Source organism: Perissodus microlepis, chromosome 22, assembly GCF_051167445.1.
Source record: "Perissodus microlepis isolate ML-2025 ecotype Zambia chromosome 22, ASM5116744v1, whole genome shotgun sequence".
NCBI lineage: Eukaryota > Metazoa > Chordata > Actinopteri > Cichliformes > Cichlidae > Perissodus > Perissodus microlepis.
This window is the reverse complement of record NC_140481.1, coordinates 30,243,566-30,265,386: the sequence shown is the minus strand read 5'-3', so window position 1 is coordinate 30,265,386 and position 21,821 is coordinate 30,243,566. Positions and strand designations below refer to the sequence as shown.

At 38.6% G+C, this 21,821-nt stretch overlaps 1 protein-coding gene across 1 annotated transcript in view; it reads right to left on the bottom strand.

Annotated features, from left to right (window-relative positions):
* Positions 1-21,821, bottom strand: part of grin2da (glutamate receptor, ionotropic, N-methyl D-aspartate 2D, a) — a 260,349-nt gene that overhangs the window by 110,368 nt on the left and 128,160 nt on the right. Inside the window, exon 6 of the mRNA XM_084920174.1 lies at positions 14,668-14,808. Coding sequence (XP_084776300.1) covers positions 14,668-14,808 — 141 coding nt within the window. The remainder of the gene's footprint in view (positions 1-14,667; positions 14,809-21,821) is intronic.

Below are 21,821 nucleotides of genomic sequence, written 5' to 3'. Positions count from 1 at the left end.
TCGGATTAAATGTGTGTAGATTTCATCCTCAACATAAACTGTGCAAACAAGTCCCATCTCACATTACTAATTAGGATTTTATTTGACAGTAACTTTGGCTTCCAGCTCCCAGAGATCTCATCTGATTACATTTCCTGTTTCAGTTGAGTCACTGGTACATCTGACAGCAACCTACATGTTTGTCACCTATATTTTTAGATTTATTTACACTGTTTACACTTCATAAATGCCACTGTTAGCTATTGGGACTGTAGGTTTAAGTGTTAAATGAATATATACTGTAGTTTTGAAAAGGACAGTGAAATGCTTTAGTTAATGTAATCAGAAGCTCACCTGCTGTGTGATGGCATGATCAAAAAATAACTAAGAAGATTTAATGGGTGTTGGAAATGTCAATTAAAGGACAAAGTGATGTAGTTTCTGAAATCTTGCAGAAGTCAGGGGGAGAGTTTAGACAGGTTTTCCGGTTATCCTGAAAGATTGTGGTTAATCAAGCTCACGTGGAGCGGTTATTAAAGAGTGAGATGGACAGCGAGCATGTGGCATGACACTCCTCCGCCCCAGATGAGCAGTCAGTCCCCCTGAGGGTTCGAGGTGACTGGATAAGCTTCAGTCTGACTCTTCCTCCTCCGCTGTCTCCCTTTACTCCCACCACTTTTGGCATCATCTTCTTCCTGCTCTCCTGTTTGTATTTCACGTTGCCTTATTTCTTCCTCATGCTCTTTTTTCCAGCTTCCTCCCCTGCTTTAAGTTTTCCCTTTCTCAGCCTTTTTTTAATCTACAACTTTTTTCCTATTCTGACCTTCCTCTTCGGCTCCATCTCATTAAGTTTTTGCATTAAGCTTTATCATTTGAGTGAGAAACAATACGCTATATTGCAATTAACGGCAGCTACTTATAACAGAGTACCCATTTTCTTCCATCCCTTCTGCCTTCTTGCCTGCATGTTATGGCCTACATTCTGCTTGTCTGTGTTTCTATATTTAAGCTAATGCTTCGATTTAGTGAAAATTACAATATGCAATTTGAAAAACAAATAGAACTCTCAAACGGAAAAGATGTGCTCCTTTACGGTGATTTTTCTTATTAGACAGAACACATCCTGGCTGTCCTATTCTGGTCCTCCCGACTCACTGTCTCCCTTCTGTCCGATCCTCCTCTAGACAACCCCCCCTTCAGTCCACACTTGTGCATTTTACTTATTCAGTTACAATGCACTGCATGTCTCAGCTGTCTGAAGGCATTAAATCCTTTTTAAGCCAATCCTTCCTACTTTCCCTGCATGTCAGATGAATGAAGTGGCTTTAATCATCATGCTCAGAATGACTGGCTTTTACCCGGATTCACCTGGGTGAGTTTTTAAAAAGCCAGGAGTTAGTGTTTCTTTCAGTCCTGCTAAAGTAGCTTTTTCCCCCTCATTAGCCTGGTAAAAGGATTCTGATTATTGGAAAAGGTGAAGTGACAGTTTTAAGTTTAGGCCTTTATAAAGTGAGGTTTAGGCTAATTCATTGGTATTCAGTTGCTGAGCAGGTGACGATGTACTGCTTCGGGTACAGGTAAGACAAGGGACAGAGCTCGGCTATCATCACAGATTGAGTTGAGGATTCTCTAAGGCAGTGGTTCTTAACCTGGGTTCGATCGAACCCTAGGGGTTCGGTGAGTCGGTCTCAGGGGTTCGGCAGAGCTTCCGCCGTCACATGCACGGCTCATTTTGTGCACCAGTAAAAAAACATATCATGTCTCGAATGTGAAAAAAAATCATATTTTATTTTTCAGTAAAGAGGGGTTCAGTGAATGCGCATATGAAACTGGTGGGGTTCAGTACCTCCAACAAGGTTAAGAACCACTGCTCTAAGGGCATGTCTGAGCAAGTCATTTGAAAATGTACAACTGTAAAATAGCTGATATGTGCTATCCACCCTTGTAATGAATGTTTTAAGTAAAAGTACCCAAAGGAAAATAGCCCATGTGAGGATTATGATATATTAGTGTTACTCATGCATTAATATAAAAGCAGCATTTAGCTTTTGTAATTGATGAAAATACATTATACCTACTGTATATCAGGTTTGGTCTGTACAAAAACCAAAAAACCCACCAAGACTGCAATTCTGCTTCGTCCAACCAATAAGCAAACTCTCTAAATTAGAAAAATAATGAAAATGAAATGCTCCAAATCCCCAAATATACAATATACAGTTATTGCATGAAAATGAATTTTTGTGCAATAATACTTATATATAGTCTCAACCTAAGATCTCCAAGTAATTCATTCAGTACTAATGTATGCTGTTATGGCCACCTGCTTAACCCTCTCAAGGCAGGCGTTGCCAATTTGCAACAGTTAAAAACTAACAACCTGATTACCCCACATACATATTTTATGAGTTTTTTTTTACTCAGAAGTACCACTGCAGGACTTGGTTGTGCATTAGCAACAAAAAGTTTAATTTGAGCCTGAGAGGGTTAATACTGTGCTCTGGCCCATTGACTCCACAAGGTCCCCAAAGGTGTGCTGCGATATCTGCCACCAAGATGTTAGTAACAGATCCTTTGAGTCCCATAAGTTGCGAAGTGGGGGCTTCATGGATTAAAACTGTTTGTCCAGCACATTCCACAGATGCTTGATTGGATTGAGATTTGGGGAATTTGTGAGCCAAGACAACACCTCAAACTCACTGTTGTGCTCTTCAATCCATTTGTGAACCATTTACATTCTGTGGCAGTGCACATTATCCTGCTGCAAGAGGCCACAACCATCAGGGAACACCATGAGAGGGTATATATGGTCTGCAACAATGCTTAGGAAGGTGCTACGTGTCAAAGTAACATAACGTGGAAGGCAGGACCCAAGGTTTCCCAGCAGTACACTGCCTCTGCCAACTTGAGCTCTTCCCATAGTGCATCCTAGTGTCAAGTGTTCCCCAGGTAGGCGACGCACATGCGCAGCTATCCACATTGCTCCGTGGTCCAGGTCTGAAGTTCATTGTTGTTGCAGCCATCGTTGGTGCTTTTAACAGTGGACAATGGTGAGCGTGGGCACCCTGACTGTTCTGCAGCTTTGCAGCCCCATATACAAAAAATTCCAACGCGCTGTGTACTCTGACACCTTTCTATCAGAATTAGCATTACATTTTTCAGCTTTTGGAGCTAAAGTGGCTCGTGTGTTGGACTGGACAGGCCAGCCTTTTCTCCCCACGTGCATCAGTGAGCCCACTGGTGGTTCACCACTGTTCCTTCCTTGGACCGGATTCTTCCTTTTGCCAGATATTGATTACTTAATACCAGGAACACCCCAAAAGAGCTGCAGTTTTGGAGATCCTCTGACCCAGTTTTCTAGCCGTTACAATTTTTCTCTCGTCAAACTCTTAAAGCTTAAATCTCTGCACTTACCAATTTCAGTGTTATTTACTTCACCTGTCAGTACTCATAAGGTTACGTTTGATCAGTGTATATCTGGTTAAATAGCTCAGTGCGTCTGACTGATAAAAATAGTAGATTGAAAAGAAGCCTCTATCATTTGAAGATTTGAAACTGTTAAGTAAACAAAGATTGCAACTTCGTACTTCAGTAAAGCATTTAAACCACTGTAACTGTCACTTACAGTACTGTTTACAGCACTGTAATGTTTAAGCGCTGCACTGTTTGTAAATTGATTAACAAACCCATAGCCTGCAGGTGCATTTTCTCAGTATTGTGTCTTTAAAACAGACACAGCAGTAGAAGACTGTACAATGGTCAGACACTAAGACAACAGCTGCTGAGACTGAGCAAAGAGAGGGGAGCAGAAGATGCTTGCAGCACTTCACTTCACCTCCTTTTGACACACCTTGAGGGCTTAGGGACTCACAGTAGACTAGAAAACTCCCATCTGCTTTTAATACTATTCAGTCAAATATTCTAACCCAAAACGTGTTGAGTGTTTTTATTCTTTATTATTCGAAATAGCAACAACTGCAGAAGCCAACAACTGCAGACAACACAGTCATCATCACGCTTAATACTGATGTAGATAAACATCGGCCGGTGGTGGAGACCAAACCCACCTACGCCTAAACACTGAGAACACCAAGGACATGGTTATCAAGTTCAAAAAGTTCTCTCACCCCCGATTGGAGACCAATATGAAGTGTAGATATATTGAATCGGTGGAACATCTTATAATATAAATACTTTGAATTGGTCATTGATAATAATTTGATGCCAATGTGGAGGCAGTTGTCAAGAAGCGCTATCAATGCCTGTAATTATTGAGTAAGTTGCACATATTTAATGTAGGTAGAGAAATGATGACTCTATTGCTCGGTTTGGAAATGTTAGAACCAAAGATAGCACAACAAAGCCATGAGAGCAGGCAGCAAAGTAACAGGCCTCCCACAGAATCCACTACCTGCAATATATGAGCTGCAGGTAGAAAGACCCGAGCAACTGCTTCCTTCAGACTGCAGGTACAGAACACCATGAGTAAGTGTAATAAGACCAAAAAGACTTTGCTCCCCGTGCACTTGTTAAATCAGTTTATGTTATATCTGAACCCTACCGTCATGTGTTTTTTATAACTGCAGGACTATGTCTTATGATTTAGTATTGTTTTTATTTTTGCAATATATATATATATGGATGATTTCTTGAGATCTTTCTGTAAAACTAATTTCCTAGTCAGGACAATAAATCAATAAATAAATGAATGGAAACAATCTATACTAGATTGTTTTCTTGGCATTTCACACGTGACTTGTTCTCCCCATCACACTTTCTGTTTAATTGCATCTGCTTTGTCAGTATCTTCTCAAATTTTACCATTTTAATAGATTAAGAAATAATAATAATAATAAAAACATTGTTAAACGGGGCATCAGGCTGAACAATTGTGTAACTTCCCACTGTTAGTAGGGAATGCTGCGCTCCAGCCAAACACTAGCTCAGCAGGACCCTGGCTGGCCTCCATGCTCCATGTGATCTAAAAAAAACTGGTTTGCAATCGTCAGAGGTAGCTTTTTCCAAAAATTGCATCCTTTGTCAAAATTATCAGAAGAAAAAAAAATAAAAATGAAGAAATGCTTGGCTGTTGATGCAATTTTTCCTCAGGAATGTGTGAAGTAAATGATGTAAGATGTGCACTTTGGAATCATCATCCTGTTGAGAATCAACAATTTACCAACAAACATGTCTCGACTTGATCATTTTGGATGTTGCCAGAAGTGATGAGTGAAGGGTGCACCTGACTGGAAAACTGCAAGCTTATACAGGAGTAATCACAAAGTACCCACAAGCTAATAGATGCCTTTCCTTATCTTCCAGTTTGCCTTGACAGGGATGTTACTTTCCAAAATGAACATCATGTTGTATTAAATAAGACTTAAGGAACTTGGCTTTAAAACAAATTCAAATCAATGTTTTAACTTAGGTCAAAAGTCAAGTGATAAGTAGGGTAATTTTCTCTTTACAGACCAACTTTTTTTGCAACAGGCAGGGTCAACCCGCCCAGGGTTAACATTTCAGACAGTCTTTCATAGAGTCTTTGGTATTAAGTAAACGGAATCTTTTGGCTTGTAGCGTTAACAGAAATGTCACCAGTGTTGGGGAAGTTACTTTAAATTAGTAACTTAGTTACATTACTAGTTACTTCTATCAAAAGTAACTCATTTACTTCAAGTTACTCGTTACTTTCAGAGTAACTAGTTACTAGGGAAAGTAACTTTGGTTTTACTCAGAATTCTCTTGTTAATGTGTTGCTTCCGTAACTGGATACCCAGCAAGAGTGCCAGTCTTCTAGCTTGCTTACTTGCCACAAGTGCACTGTGCCACCTACCAATAGAAAGGAAAAAATAATGTGCACATTTCCACGAGAGAAATCCCACACCTGATTCTATCCTAGCCTGCTTTTTACATCCAACACAAAAACTGCAGTCGTGGTGCTTTCGATTGTACTCAGAACTCGGAAATTCTGCCTTCTGAATAGGAAGATGTAGGTAACACCAGACTGCAGATGAGCTGCATACAGGGCTGGACTGGGACAAAAAAATCGTCCCGGGCATTTTGACTAGAGACCGGCCCACCATTATAGGAAAAATCATAAAGCCTTTGAATGCAAACAAACACTGTTGTGATGGTATATATGTATCAATCTATCAATTGTTTGTTGCAAGACTCAGATAATTATTTTTTTTAAAAGTGAGACATTTTAAATGAGAATAACAAAAGTATTTCCTTGTGCCCCCCTTTCCCTTTTAATTCCCTACATGGACCCCTGGCAACACTTTGCTAGACCCGCCCCTGCACAGTTACCAGCTGTCAGCTACTTAGAAAAGGATCCTTGTGTTATTTGTCTCTCAGAAACAGTTCATAACTTCTCTTCAACTCATTCATGTTAACTAAAAGGTAAACCTGTTTCTCCATCACAGCTCTGATGATTCAGTAAGGACATCTCCTGGTTTCATCTGCATGTTTCCCTCTCACCACATATCCAAACCGACATCATGACCAGCAGCTTTACAGCTGTGGCTCCAGCAAACATCAGCTGATACTAGAAATTAATATTAAATAAATTCTAACAACAGCTGATCAAACTTAAAAGTGCTGCTGTTGTTTACCGCGACATCCGCTGGTTTCCTCTTTCTGGCGCAAAGTGGGCGATAGACAAGCGAGAAAAGCCGATCAGCTGATCATTGATCAGTTTCATGATTGAAGTAGAAACAGGAGAGGGAGGGTGAGAGGATGAGAGAAGAAGAGGCAGCTGTGCAGCGTAAACACAGAATAACTCCAGCTTTGTGTCTTTTTCATTGTAGCTGAAGTCCGGGACAAACTGTGTTCCTTTTCACCTCAATACGAAACGCGTAATATTTTCTCTGAATACGAGACGATTCCGTTTTTTACGGGACGGTTGGCAACTCTAATAATTAACGTATGAACAAAATAAAGTTCAACATCAGTAACATAGCACCACCCAGCTGTATAGAAACTCCGTCATGCTAGCTAGCACGCAGTACGAAAAAGTCAGCATAACGAAAATAAACTCCACCTAAACTTGGTTCATATCTGACCCAGATAGACTGCAGGTCATAACTTCTTACCTGAAGTTCAGTTCACCTGACACTCTCGGACCAGCGGCCGCTTCGGGTCTCTCCTCCTCTTGCCTCCCCTTTCTCTCATCCACCTGCTGGCCTCCACCACTTGCTAATGTTACTGAATCTGGTTTTGGCATAATAACTAGTTACCGTGCTCGTTACCACAATAATAACGTAGTTACTGTAACGCGTTACTTAATAACGCGTTAGTCCCAACACTGAATGTCACAAACCACTTTACCAGGAAAGTCCACTTTGCTGTCATTTATCTGAATGCTCTGTATGGACCCCTAATGGATCACACCAATGTAGTGCAACGACTCTCCAGATAAAACTCTTAAAGTCAAATTCATGCAGGTGGTTTGACAATAAAATGGTATTTTTTTACCCATTTTTTTTTACCTTTGGAATCCTTTGTAGCTGAATAAATTCAAGTTGCTGAAAAGCAAATCTTTTGACATTGTTAATACTCTTTATCACAAATGCGTATCTTTGAATAAAAGCTAAAGTCTTGCTTGTCACGGCATGTTTTGAAATGTAGTTTATTTCAACTTTTTATAAGTTTTGTATTCCAGTGAGTTTACAACACTGACTGAATTTCATTGTTATGGCTCGATCTGTTGTGCTGTACGTGTTCGCATTCTGCACTGGTGCTGTTGTTTGTAATCTGATGGCTGGAAGCTGCAAAATGATTTCCAAGCAGACAGCCAAATCACCATCATCATCGTCGTTATCGCTGCCTTTGTCTGCTGTCATCTACATCTTCAATTTACTCTCTCTCTCTTCCCTCATCCATCTGTCCTCTCGACTCTTTTCCAGCTCTGCCTGCCAAACTTCCATCTCACACGTTCCCTTTCTTTCAGTCCCCTCCTTTTCCTCTTTCTCCACATCCTGATATTTGTGTGGCAAAGTATGTCTACACAAGCAGCTGGTTGATCACTGATTGTTTAACTTTTTTGGGTGAACACAGCTCTGTAGCAATAGTTGTGTATTATGTGTTTTACTCACTTGTCAGAAACACAAAGAGTAGAAAGACTGACTAATGGAGATTGTTATGAAGCAAAACGGCTCCAAAACATCCTTTTTCCCCACCTGATTTTTCATAGAATGAGAGTTGGCTGAATGCAGCAGCCACACAGAAGAAATGAATGCATGGAGTGGGAATCTGGCATACCGGGCATTTTCCCAGCGGGCTGATGCACTTTTGGGCCAATGGGCTGGCTTTAAGGGCCCCTGTGCAGCTGTCGTACAAACACTGACAGCAGCCCATTCGATCATTTTCATTAACGACACTGGATTGCCCAATCAAATCTCTAAATGCAATTAGCCCCTCCCCTACCTTGGCTGTGCAGATCCATTAATAAACCCAAAGCTAAGGGTTCCTTATGTATAAAAGCGTAGATAGCATGAATTTAACCCGTTAAATCCTGAACCATGAAATAACCGCCAGGAAATTCAAATTTCTTTAATAATGGACAATTACAAAATCAAAACATTAAAAAAAAATGCAAATATGAATTTTCATTTGTTTTATATCTCTTACATCTGTCATTTGTTGCAATTTATTGTTTAAAAATGTATTGAGCAATTTATTTAGAAGAAAACTCAGGAAAACTGTATCAAATATGACATACGAGGGATTAAGGGGTTAAAAAGGTAGAGTACTGTAACACTACTTTGCAGCTTTTAAAAAAACAAAAACAAACAACAAGCATTGCACGGGAGGCATTTTCAGAAAGCGCTTCACAACAGATTGCACGATCAGTCATGAAGGAGCATTTATTCCTATAATAGCTCTGAATCAAAACACAGATAAAAAAACTGAATATAAAAGAAATTCATATCATTTCAAGGTCAAACATTTTCCACTCATCAGCTTTTAGGCTATTCACTGCTTCCACCCTATTGAATGTAATCTGGGTTTTTTGAAAAATCATCCTCAATCAGTGTTTTTGCGCTGTTTGTGACAAGGTTGACAAATTCAACAGTGGAAATATTACACCAATAAAAAGAACTCATATTTAAGGTATCAACCATGTCTTGTAGTTTAAAAAGCATGTAGCTTTATTATTTGTTTCTCTGGCACAGAGCATGACGGTAGTAGTAATGGTGTTGTGAAGAACATATTTATGTTTGGAGTTGTTTTAGTCTGAAGAAGATTCAAAGTGAAGAATTAAATAAAGCTGGTCTTAATGGAGGTTTCTTTTGAATTTTATAACCTTGAAGGCCGAGTACAGCCGTCATCCTCACTGTAGAAGCATGACTGGACTTTTGTTTATTTGTTTATTTAAATACTTTATGCTCTTTGCTCAGAAGAGCCTTGTAGTTTGGTTTGAGGAGGTGATCATGAGCATTTTTTCTTTGCCAACTGTTTCGTGCACAGAGGCAATAATGGGAAATAACTGCAAACTGAGCAAACAGCTTTTAATTATTTATTTAGTTGTTTATTTTTTCCAAATAGGAAGTGGAGGATTTTAACTGTAACCACATGAATTTAATCTAGATTAAATAGTCAAACAGTCTTACTGTGCTTTGCTAGGGTCATTTTACAGCTTTCACTGTGTAACATATTTATTTGGATTCTTTTTCTTTCTCCCAAACCAATCTTTCAGTTTACGACTGGCAAAGAAGTTTAATCTGTAAATCTGTGGGCACTGCTCATCTCTGACAGCACAGTTTATTAACCATCAGTAAAGATTTACACATAGATTTTTTTGCCCCTTCTCAAATGTCTCTTGTTTAGCTTGGTATATAAAGTAGGCTTAACTGCATGTGAGCTAAACTGTATTGAATTGCATTGGATTTCATCAGCTCTAACTTCTAAAATGACACGTTGGGCTTTCAAGATTTCCAGTGGGGTTTTCATATATTACTATTAATTCAGAATTAAGTGTTCCCAAGTTGTTTGCATGTGAATAAGGCCACACAGCAGCTAAAAACAGGTTAAGTTTTATTTCGCAGTGCCACTTCAGTCAGAGCAGAGATATTTTTGGAAAGGTGTATATCTCCCCGGAGAGAAAAACCCTTCATGTGTTACAGGTGTCGTTCATGCAGCTGTAGCGAGGACTATCACTGCCACTCGATGAGAGTCCCATGAGCCTCTGCGCCCGTCAGCGTGACAGACAGCCCTGCTGCTGATGGAGAGCAAGATTCTGAAGGGCATGAAATGTTTTGCCGAGTTTAAAATGAACCTGCTCACTTCATTAAAGAGTGCAGGCAGGCAACCTGCGGTAACCATCCATCTGCAGTTGATCTGCTCGTCTGTGCAGGCAAGATTTCCCTGATATTGTCATCAATCTGTCATATACGTACAAACTACAACTGCTTTTTCTTTCTTGTGGTTAAGTATTGCAATTTAGACTTATTGTTGAGTCTCTCCTTAAATCTGCCTCATGTTTCACTGGGTTAATGTGGCAGAATTGTTTTGTTCACTTGTCAGTTCATTTTCTTGCTCAAGGAGCACAAGGCTTACAAAGCTCTGTGCTACCACCTGGTTTGATGATAACTCATATGTGCAGTTACAAATATTAAAAAAAAAAAAAAAAAACTGAATGTGGGAGTAAAGTGGTGGGGTTAATACCCCCCTTGACACCTGTACCTGCAAACTCAGAAGTGTCAAAACTGTCATTCCTCCAGTGGCCACTAGTGGCTGGGTGCAAAGGTTGTTTCCTGTAAGTGTCCATGAAAAAATGCCCAACTTCACAGGAGAAATAAACAGCATCATACAAAGATAATGTTGGTCTACATTTTCAAAGTTTTCTCAAAGTTCACTCTTTGAGAAAACTTTTTTTAATAGCAGAATTTACCTGCACATAGACTTAAGCCATGTATTATTGAGAGCTTAACTGTTTTTCATGACAGGTGCATGCTGGTGCCATCTGCTAGGCTTCGCCTTATCTATTTTGAGTTGTTGAACTGGAGCCTATCCAGTGTTTCTGTGTTTCTTTTAAAACATTATCTGACAAATATGACTTCCTGTGCAGTTAACAGTATAAGTATTGCTACCAAGATGTATTGGTAACAAGTATTAATTGATGACTTAGTAATGCACCCATTAAAGTCATCACTGGGGACAAAACCCAAGATGCCTGATGCCATGATGCTAATTCAAAGCTTAAAAATGGTAGCCACAAACAAACCCATCCTCAAAGTGTCAGAGTCACAAATTTCACTGTTACCATCATTTTGATCTCAAACACCTGTAAATGTTTGTAACTGCATCTTTTACAGTTTTACGGCGTTGAGAAAAAAAAATATCCCCAGACAGTCCGACATTACAAATTTTTTTTACAAACTATCCAAAAATGAACTTTGGAGTATTTAATACCAGCACCACATTTTGCTGTGACAGAGGCACGAGATATGAGAAACAGCTGGTGATGAAGACACAGCCACAACTCATTTAGTATTCTCGCTCAATACTTACACAATATTAATACATTGTTTTTGTACTTATGACTACACCAACTGCTTTCCATGCATATATTTTACTTTTCTTGATTAGCATACAATTTAAATGCACTCTGGGGACTTTGGCTTTGCAGACAGCATACCGACACCATCCATCCACCCATTCATCCATCCACAAACAATACTAGATCCAAGTGTACAACAGTATATAAATCTTGAGGGGAAATGTTCAAAATTTGTTTAAAAACCAATAGCCGATGGAACAAATGACTTTCTTTTGCCATTACAAAGATGGAACCATCTGGAACTCCATGTTGTAAAAGATGGTAAGGGTCAAAATGATGGTCTGTGCCCTTGAAAGAACACTATACAGATGGAGAAGGTCTTTAAGTGTTACAGTTAATAGCAGTTAATTTGTGAATGCAATACAACTGCACACAATTAACAAGCATACAGTAGCAGTAGGTACCAGACGGTTTCTGTAACTCTGACACAGCTCAGAGTAAAACCCAACTCCACCAAACAGTTCCCAGAGGGAACTGTGCCAAAGAATAGGAGCAGTCAAACAAGCTTGTAGTTAAAAGTTGGACTTCTGCTATTTTATTTCTTTGCTTCACATATTTAAAGTCTGATTGTGAAGGGCAAACTGTCCTAAATGCAAATGTTAAATTTGGTTATAACCAGTTTGTCAACTCATCCATTGCACCTAATGTCAGTATATTCACAGTCAAACTAGAAATGCAGCCATTTGTGTGACACAGGGTAAGGGAGACCGGGGATAGTTGTAACGTGGGTCAGTTGTAACACTTTCAAATGATGTGATTCATCCTGTGCATGCCCAATTCAGTTCTGCTATCACATGTGAAAAATCAGCACATTTTGTCAAACACAGACAATTTAACACGAAAAAAAGTAATTTGTATGCCAAAAAGTAAGTTGTTTTTTTTTTACTTTATTTCAATTTCTAATAGCATTATCTGCTTTGCAGTTAAACTCATCAAACTTAAATTGTGTTATTTGTATGTCTATGGGGATATAGTCTGTGTAGGTCTTTAGTGCTAATGTTTTAGCCGTTGGCTGTAATCTTAGCTAGTTCATGGCTATAGGAGTCTGGGTCAGTTGTAACAGCAACAGTCTGGGTTAGTTGTAACAATAATGCAGATGTTACAACTTACCACACTATTACTTTAACTTATATTAAACAAGTTGGGGATATGACATCAGCAGAGAGAGGTTCACTGGTCACTTTTGTATATGCGGTTAATGCCATTGGCAACACAATTCCTCCACTGTTTGTGTTCCCACACATACATTATGCAGACCACTGTGTCAGAGATGGACCAGTAGGAAGTACTGGTAGTGGAAATAAATCAGGATGGGTGCAAGAAACAGATTTCCTCATCTTTCTGAAGCACTTTGCAAACCACGCCAAGGTAAGCCATGATAGAAAGTAAAGGAATTGCGATGCTGGTGAACAACTACATTCTTTCAGCTTCATTGTTATGTTCAAAATTGGTGCTGCAGAGAAAATAGCTGCACTATTTAATGGCAGAGACATGTAAATACTTTGCATTACATTTTGAATCCACTACCTTAAAAGAGCTCCAATTTACAGACAGAAATGTCAAAAATGTTACAACTATCCCCGGTCTCCCCTACAATACTACACCTCACTCTCCTCACAAAATATACCAAACAGACATCAATATGGCAGTCTGTGTAAGCTGAAAACATTCCTCTTCCTCCATCTGACATGTAAGTATTACTGCTGCCCTGCATCTGCTGCCTGACATCAATCAGCATCCACCATCACACTCAAATTTTATTTGTAACATATCTGCAGAGTGATAAACCAAACTCTCTATAACTACCAAACTAACTATACTCTGCTGCTGTAATGAACCATTTCAAATGGAAGTCATCTGACTGAACTTAAAGAACTTGAGTCTGAGTCAAGACTTTCCACTAAACACTGGAGAAAATATATTAGGTTTTAATCTGCATATAAACAGACCTTTAAAAGCATCTGAAAAGTTTTTCAGTATTTTAATATCATTATTAGCTGGTGTTTTAAGCACCAAGCAGTAGTTTCAACATCAGCAGTGCACAACTCAAAATACTCCCTACAAATCTATCAATTGTTTTCTTACATTAGTGAAGCTCTCACATATTTAAGTTTTGTCTTGAAACAAACAGCCCATTTTTTAAATAAACAACTACATCAATTCAGTCATACAGAATAAAGGAGCACTAATGGACTAAGACTGAGAACGATGTTGCACAGTTGCTAAATCAGTCAACTATTTGCATGTTCCTTCATTATGCAATTTAATGGTCAATGCAAAGCAAAAACAATGTTTGCTTGACAGCATGATTGCAATGCACTCCAATCAGTCACTAAACTAAAAGACCTAATAGGTCAGCCTTTGACTCTTTGGGGCATGGGTAAATGATCCATGGGGGTGTCTTGTGATGTTTGGCACTGTGACAGTGTCAGCAAGTCCTTTGGGTCCTGTGGGCTGCAGGCTGGGGCCTCTGTGGATTGGTCTTATTTAGGCGGGTCCTGATCGGTTTTGGGTTCTGGGTAGTTTGGACGCCGTCTAAATTCCTTGGGTTCTCCGTGCTGTTCCCTGAGCTATTTCTCAGTGGCTCTGGTAGTGTGACAGTGCACATTGTCGTGCTGGGGGAGGCTGCTGGCACCAGTGTCAGTGAGTAGTCTTTGGAATGAGTGTCCTTGAGCTCTAACAGACAATTATACAGATCTTATGTGTCAAAGTAGTATGAATGCCAGGGCCAAAGATTTCCCAGCAGCATATTGCATTGTAATGAGATGATCAATATTATTCACTTCACTTGTCAGTGTTTCTAATGCTGTGGCTGATTTGCACTGTAAATCTTTAGCATTAACAAATGCAGAATGAAACCAGCAGTGAAAACATGGATTTTCTATGTGGAGTTTATCCATCTGTAAAATGTTGCTATAAAAACAAAGCAGCTGTTTTCAGGGCAGAATGACTCAGCTCTCTGGGTTTGCTTTGAATGAGGACATTTGATTAAAACTGTTGGCAACTATTTGCCTTTCCATGCCGTTGCACTGTTTGCTTGTTCACTCTGATGCCAGTCACATTAGATTCTCACATACAGCAAACTTCAAAGTCACCCTCTGTCCCTCGCGCTTCCTGCCACTTACTTGATTCTGTCTGGCACTCGATGGGTCTGGTTGCCGTCGCTCTGACAGTTGCCAGCGTACTGCGCTCGGCTTGTGGCTCCCTGGTCCCTCCGCAGAGCCATTGCCCCATGGGTGAGGACAGAAACACCTTTGGCAATACGCCTGTAGGATTACAAAGAGAACAACATGAGACCGAGAGACTAGATTCGTTTTAAAGGTCTTTTTTTTTTTTTTGACCTGATGGGGTCCCAGGAAATGCACAGATACTGGAGAGGACAGAGACTTAAGCTTGAAAAACTACTCAAATGCATATGACAACCTGAAATAATGAATGTGAATTCACAAAATAGATGACTCCTCCACTAGGTAAGCTGAAATGTGTACAGTTTTTTCAGTATTGTGGGAAACAGAGTTTTGCTGATTTGACCATTTAATATTCAGTTCAGGTTGTCTCTAGATGATTAGCCTCCCTGATGACCCATTGTAATCCCACTGGACCCACTGCACTAATATGACCAAGTAGATTTATTTGATTATTTTATTTACTTATTTGCTTTCTCCACCCTATATTGTGTACAAATATTACTCATACCAGAAAAGTTTTAGTTTCTTAGTCTTTTGCAGATTAATTGAATTACTTTAGATCAAGCTACCAGGGCAAAAGAGATTATTCCATAACACATTTATCAGAAAAAATACACCTTCCAACATAATAAAGAACTCTTTTTTTAAAATTTCAACTTCTAGAATCCTTTTGCACATGTTCAAGCAAGGGGTGCTGGTTTTTTCCTTATTTAAATACACTGAAATAGAAAAAAATATATAAGCCTGTTTGATGGTCTCAGAAAACTATCACAAGAGTTGCAAGAGTTTCTTTGAATCCAAGGACTCAGTTCACTCATGATGTGAAGGGAATTTTCATCCTTGGCAAAGGAATGTAGCCATTTAGTGCCGTTGTTTAGCTCTGCATTTCTGTTTTTGGTGTCTTTAGTGTCTAACCTACATCTAGTGGAAATCTTTCTACTCCTACATAGCTTGAATTCCAGTAGAATCATAGAGATCATAACTTTAATGAGGTAAGCAGTGTTATAAAGGCTACTTTATAAATGTGCTTGGATGTCACTCTGGGCATTGTAAGTCAGTTTGTAGTCAAGCAGCTGATGAATGTCCCAGTGACAGAGAGGCATAATAAAACAGCTGATAACAAGCGAATTCAAGCACAACTTCAATAAAAAAAAAAACTGAATATCCAGTTTCTAAATTTATTTGTGTGTCAAGTATTCTCAGTTTGAGTAAATAAAAATTAGCAGACTCGCTCTTTGTCTAAGGAAAATTTAATAATAGATCAGACTTTGATCTGCTGGAAGCTTTCCTGCAGCAAAAGGCGCAGCTTTTAACGTGGCTATAAAGTCAACACTGATTTGTAACTTGCATTAAAAAACAACAACTGCCACGTCTTACATCCTATCATACAGAATGCTATTATTTATTATGGAAAATCCCCAAAAGTTGATGAAGACTACTTCAGACTGAACAAGTCACTTAAAGAGTGATGAAACGTTTCTCCTACTGAAAATGTTACATCCAAATGAACAGAATCAACTTTTTGGGATTTCCTTACCTGGATGATTGAGCATGCATCAACATATTATGTAAAATAAACTTCTAAGGCAAACAGTACATCTTGCTCTAGTCTTGATGACAAGGCCTTCTACCAATCGAGCACGAAATGTGCATGCTGCCAACTTCATAAAGCATTTCAGTGGAGTTTCCATAATTCTGCAAATTACCACTTTAAAAAAGCTGGTGAGCAGGACAGTTTTGTAGCCATCACTCTTTTTTTAACGATTTAAATATGTTTAAAAAGTTTAATGTGGTCCAAGTGTTAACTTTCTATTATTATGCTATTTTTTAAATGATTTGCATTAAAAACGTGTTTTTCCTCAAGACAGGGTCAGATTTTTGATATGCAGTTATTATCGATGTTTTAGGTCAGGTCTTCATTTTACTTTCCACATCCTGAAGTTCCCATGACCCTGTGATGTGAGTTTTGTCATCTCATTGTCACTGAGTTTTGTAAGACTTAGGGCCTCGGCCTACTCATTTTTTATATGACCACAGAAACTTGCCAACATAGACTTTACATTACAATGAACTGATTATGCATGCACCTGAGGCAGAAGATTTCAAGCACAGTTCAAACAAGTATAAGAGGAGTGACTACTCAACAGTCTCCAGCTGTACGCGTCTCTAACAGAGAGTCATGGCTTTAGACCTTTCGGGGCTAACACACTCATGGGGGTAAAGAAAGTAGGCTTTAATAATCACCCACTGGTCTGTTAAATATCAGAAACAATCTTCTCATCTATGAGACATATTTCAGAATTAACATTTTTTTTAATGCTTTGAACCAGCAACAGTTTTTGTCCGTGTGCCGACTGCAATAATGTATTTCTCTGTGACATGTGGAATACACATTATTTTATGTATTTTAAAACAATACATCTCCTTTGAGGGCAGCAGAGGTTGCAGTGGTTAACACCGTCACCTCACAGCAGCTGGGGCCTTTCTGTGTGGAGTTGTCCCACTGACTGGGTGGATTCTCTCCTCGTAGTCTGGCTTTCTCTCACAATTCAAAAAATGTCAAGATAAGTTAACTAGTGATTGGTGGCCTTGAATGACTGGCTCTCTGTGTTAGCCCTGTAATGGACTGGTGACCTGTCTAGTCACTGCCTCTTGCCCATTGCTATATGATAGATGCTGTAATGAGCTAATGTAAAGTCAAGAATGTTATCAAGGACAGTTCACAGAATTTACAACTTCAGTATCCGTACAATAGCCACAAATCCTTTTGTGGCTCACCCTTTGAAGTGGACCCTTCACAGGGCCAGTGGCTGCTCTTTCTCTGTACTTCACAGCCTCTTAGTACTTTTATAATTTTCCTAAGTTGCTTGTCAGTGCTGATATAATAAATTCCTTTGTGACTCATACAGAATGACAGTGCAGTTGGTCTTCTGCTCACATCCCAGTCATTAGGATTTTTACGTCCTCCATTTGTGCATTTCTGTCATCTCTTTTTTGGGTTTAAATTTTCTAAATTTTGCAGCAATGTCAACCATATCATAGCTACAGTGACAGCACTTTTTGTGGCCATGAATTACAAAGTAAATGATTTGCGAGTTGTACAATGATAACATTTCTTTGTTGAATGGATTATCAAAAAATACTTTTGGTGTTTAGAATAGCTCTATGAAATATCCATCATAAGCAGCAGCAGAAGTGTGGAAAACACTCAAAAGTATCAAACGCATAAACACCGATATAGTGACGGGGTTATTTTTCAGATTCATTCACAACTGGAGAAGACATATCTAGTGCATCCAATAATTGCAACATGGCAACAGTGTAAACACTCAGCTCTAGGCTTCAATCACTGATCACCAGAGATGGGCAGTAACGCGTTACTGTAATCTGATTACTTTTTTCACGTAACGAGTAAAGTAAGGGATTACTATTGCAAAAACGGTAATTAGATTACCGTTACTTTCCCGTAGGAACGCTGCGTTACTAAAACCGTGATTTTTTTGCCTGAATGTCTCATGACAGTGACGTAAGCAAGTGCGACGTTTGTGACAACAGCTGTGTGCAGATCAACAGTGGATCATATATCGAATGCAGGAGAGAGTATGAGCGTGCAGCGTTTAAAGCGTGGAAGTACTGACCTTATTTTGAGTTTGATTCCATAAAAAGTGACAAAAACATTAGCGTCCGTTGTGCGTGGGAAGAAAACTTCTCTTTACAGCGAAAAAAACCCCTAAACTTCCAAGCAAGCACCAAGTGCGCTGAGAAACTCGCGGATTCTTCAACTGACCGCCGCGGCGCACCTGCACCAGGGCAAACCTCCGCCTACGCTTCTCCTGCTTTACAGGTGAAAATAGAGCAACAGGACCGCTAGTCTTTGATGTTATTTATTTCCTGCTGTGTTTTACTTGCATCTATTTGAAAGACTGAGTGTAAACACAAAAAAATATATATTTTATGTGCTGGAATGTGCAGAAAATAGGTTTAAATATTAAACAAATTTCTTCCAGTCAGAGAATGTTGCATATAATTAAATTTTTGCTTGATGCATAAAGTTAAAAGATTAAAACGGATAAAACAAGTTTAAAAAAAAGAGACTTTTCCATTTGATTACATTTTGTATGATGGATTATGCAGAAAAAGTAGAATTGAGCTGAAAGATCTATCGCTTTATCACCTATTCAGGTTGTAAATTGTGTTTTTAAAAAGTAACTAAGTAATTAATTACTTTTGAAAATAAGTAATCAGTAAAGTAACGGGATTACTTTTTTGGGGAAGTAATCGGTAATTAGTTACTGATTACTTTTTTCAAGTAACTTGACCAACACTGCTAATCACTGAGCGGAAACCATGATGATTGCTCACTCCTTCCAGGTAGAAACCTCACACTAGATATCAAGGAAGATGGGCTTCATTTAGCATGGAGCTGTTTTCAATATTTAATGTAAAACTTGATCGTGGCTCAAGAGTTGGGAGTTCGCCTTGTAATCGGAAGGTTGCCGGTTCGAGCCCCGGCTCGGACAGTCTCGGTCGTTGTGTCCTTGGGCAAGACACTTCACCTACCGCCTACTGGTGTTGGCCAATATGGCAGCCTCGCCATGTGTATATGAGTGAAGTGCATGTTAACCTTAACTTAATGCACTTGTCTTTTCGACTCTGTAACTGTAGTGCAATATGCTTGGTAACTAGTTGAAATGAAATTATAAACATTCGTTCTACATTGTAATCTTTATATCGGAGGATGGATTAATAGGATTTAGACAGTCAGAATAGCCACTCCGTGTACATCTTATAACATATGCAGCCTCGTTCTTGAGATGCAGCATCTGTTTCAGTATGAACTCTGCCACTGGAAGTGGTGACAAGTGAACCGCTTACTTGGACTTTCCTTCTAGTCTGGGCGTACATTTTACAAGCACAGTGACACGATACATTTAAAAACTGACTGAAAAGCTAGAAAAGGATCCTGGATTTCATAGGAGCCAAGATGACTGGTAGACAGTGAAGGTAGAAAGATGGCGAGTGAAGTGAACATTTTCCAGGTGATATATGGAATCACATTGAAGGCTGTGTTGTCATGTTATGTAAAATGTTTTGTATCCAGGGAAATCTCTTTGACCTTGTTTGGATTTATGTTGCAACTAAATTTTATATTTGCATAATTGAACTATATAAAGAGTTAGAACCACCACACATTTCACATTATGAGGTGCGGCAGACATGAGTTTAAAGGTAATAAAGAAAAATCAATAGAGAATTGTATCTTTCACCTGGATACACTCGGTCAATTTATTTCGATTAGATTGGAAGTAAATGTTATGATCCCAGTGAAGAGATCAGGTCATTCTTACAGAGAGTGCATCATGAACATGCAGGTGGTTGTAAAATTAAACTGTGTACTCATGTGCAAAAAGTGTGCTTTTCAGGGATGAAGAGAAAAATATTTATCTTCTCGTGTATTTTTTAATCATAAGGTTTCTCCATCTTCAAGGCTTCGGACAGCAAAACTCAATGAATTCTCAATTCAGCAGAGAGAAAAGAAACTACAAAATGTATAATGCATAAAGTTTCAGCACTAGAAACAGTCTGCTGAAACATAACATATACTTTATATAGGATCACAAAATGAGGTAAAACTCTTTAGCTACATATTCCTAATTAAAGAAATGTAACATTTTAACAAGGATCAGCAGTACAGTAGCAGCACTAATTGATGTGCTTTAACATTTGAGCAATTTTGTCATTTTACTCAAGGTTTTACTGTTTTGGGGATTTTCACATATGAGATGCTTGGAAAATCATATGACACCAAAAATAAAGGTTTTTCACATGTATAGACATGAATGCTGTTAGAATGGGATGTGTTATAAAAACAGAAAGTGAGTGAAGTTTTGAAAACAGTAAATAGAAAAAAAGCTGAATATCAATAAAATCTTTTTTTTTTTTTTTTTTTTTTTTTTAGTTTGGTTCAGTTTGTTGATTTGGGTTTGATTGTATTGAAAAGATTTTATACAGTGGCTAATATTGTATAATGTTAGCACCAATAATAAATCTGAACTAAATATTCACTTGTTCCACTGCAACACGTAAAAAGCATCAAACTGAGCAGACCATAAAAGTTAAAGTTTTACTGCGAATATAAAAACATAGATCCAGGTGGATATCCACATGTTGAGATAAAAAAAAGACATCTTTTCAGGTCATTGGAAAGCTGTATGGAAAAAAAGGCTTTTTTTTTTAATCAAAATTTGTTTGAAAGGACGTCTCATCCTCGTCAACACTCCTCTTGATTATTCTTGTTGTAAACCAGCACTACTCCATCAACTAATGGACAGCCCCAACAGGATAGGGACAATAGGTTTTGACTGAGGCTTAATATTAATCTGTGTATCTGGAGTCAGTGTTGTGCAGCAGATCACAGCAATTTCACACAAAATTAAAACATCTATTAAATTTCACTTTCAAACCAGATTTAATTCAATTTTAGTCTCAGTGGTTGTTTACCATTTAGATGTCTTTTAGATCTCTAATAAACAGAAAAGAGTAAACATGACTCTATGACTGAAGTTAGGTAAAATTCAGGTCTCTGTGAAAGCCTTAAAATATTACTATCCATCTTTAATTTTCCAGACATAATAAAATGTCTTTTTCTTTTTCCTTTCTTCAAAGACTGTGACTGGCCAATCAGATCAAGCCCACAAAACAAAGTGCATGGATGTCTGGTGTTCGGTGTGTAGTGGATATGACAGATCTCACTGCATCTGGTGTTCACTTTCATTCTGTTTCTAAAAAGGGTTGTCTGGATAATGTCATGTAATCATGAGGCGTTGGTAATAAGAGGCATACTAATTACTTTGATTCAGTGGAGTATCTGATCAAATCTCAGTATGCAAATCAGGTACTAGGTTGAGCTAGTAGCATCGTCAACAAATATGACACATCCTTATGTGGCTTCAGTGTCTTGTCAATTTTTCTTTCACCATGGAGGGTGAAAGAAGACTTTAATCAGGCTTTGTGTTAGTGCTTCACATAACAGTTGAAGAGTTGACACAAACTAATATTTTGTACTGTTCTGACCTGGTTTTACATGAATC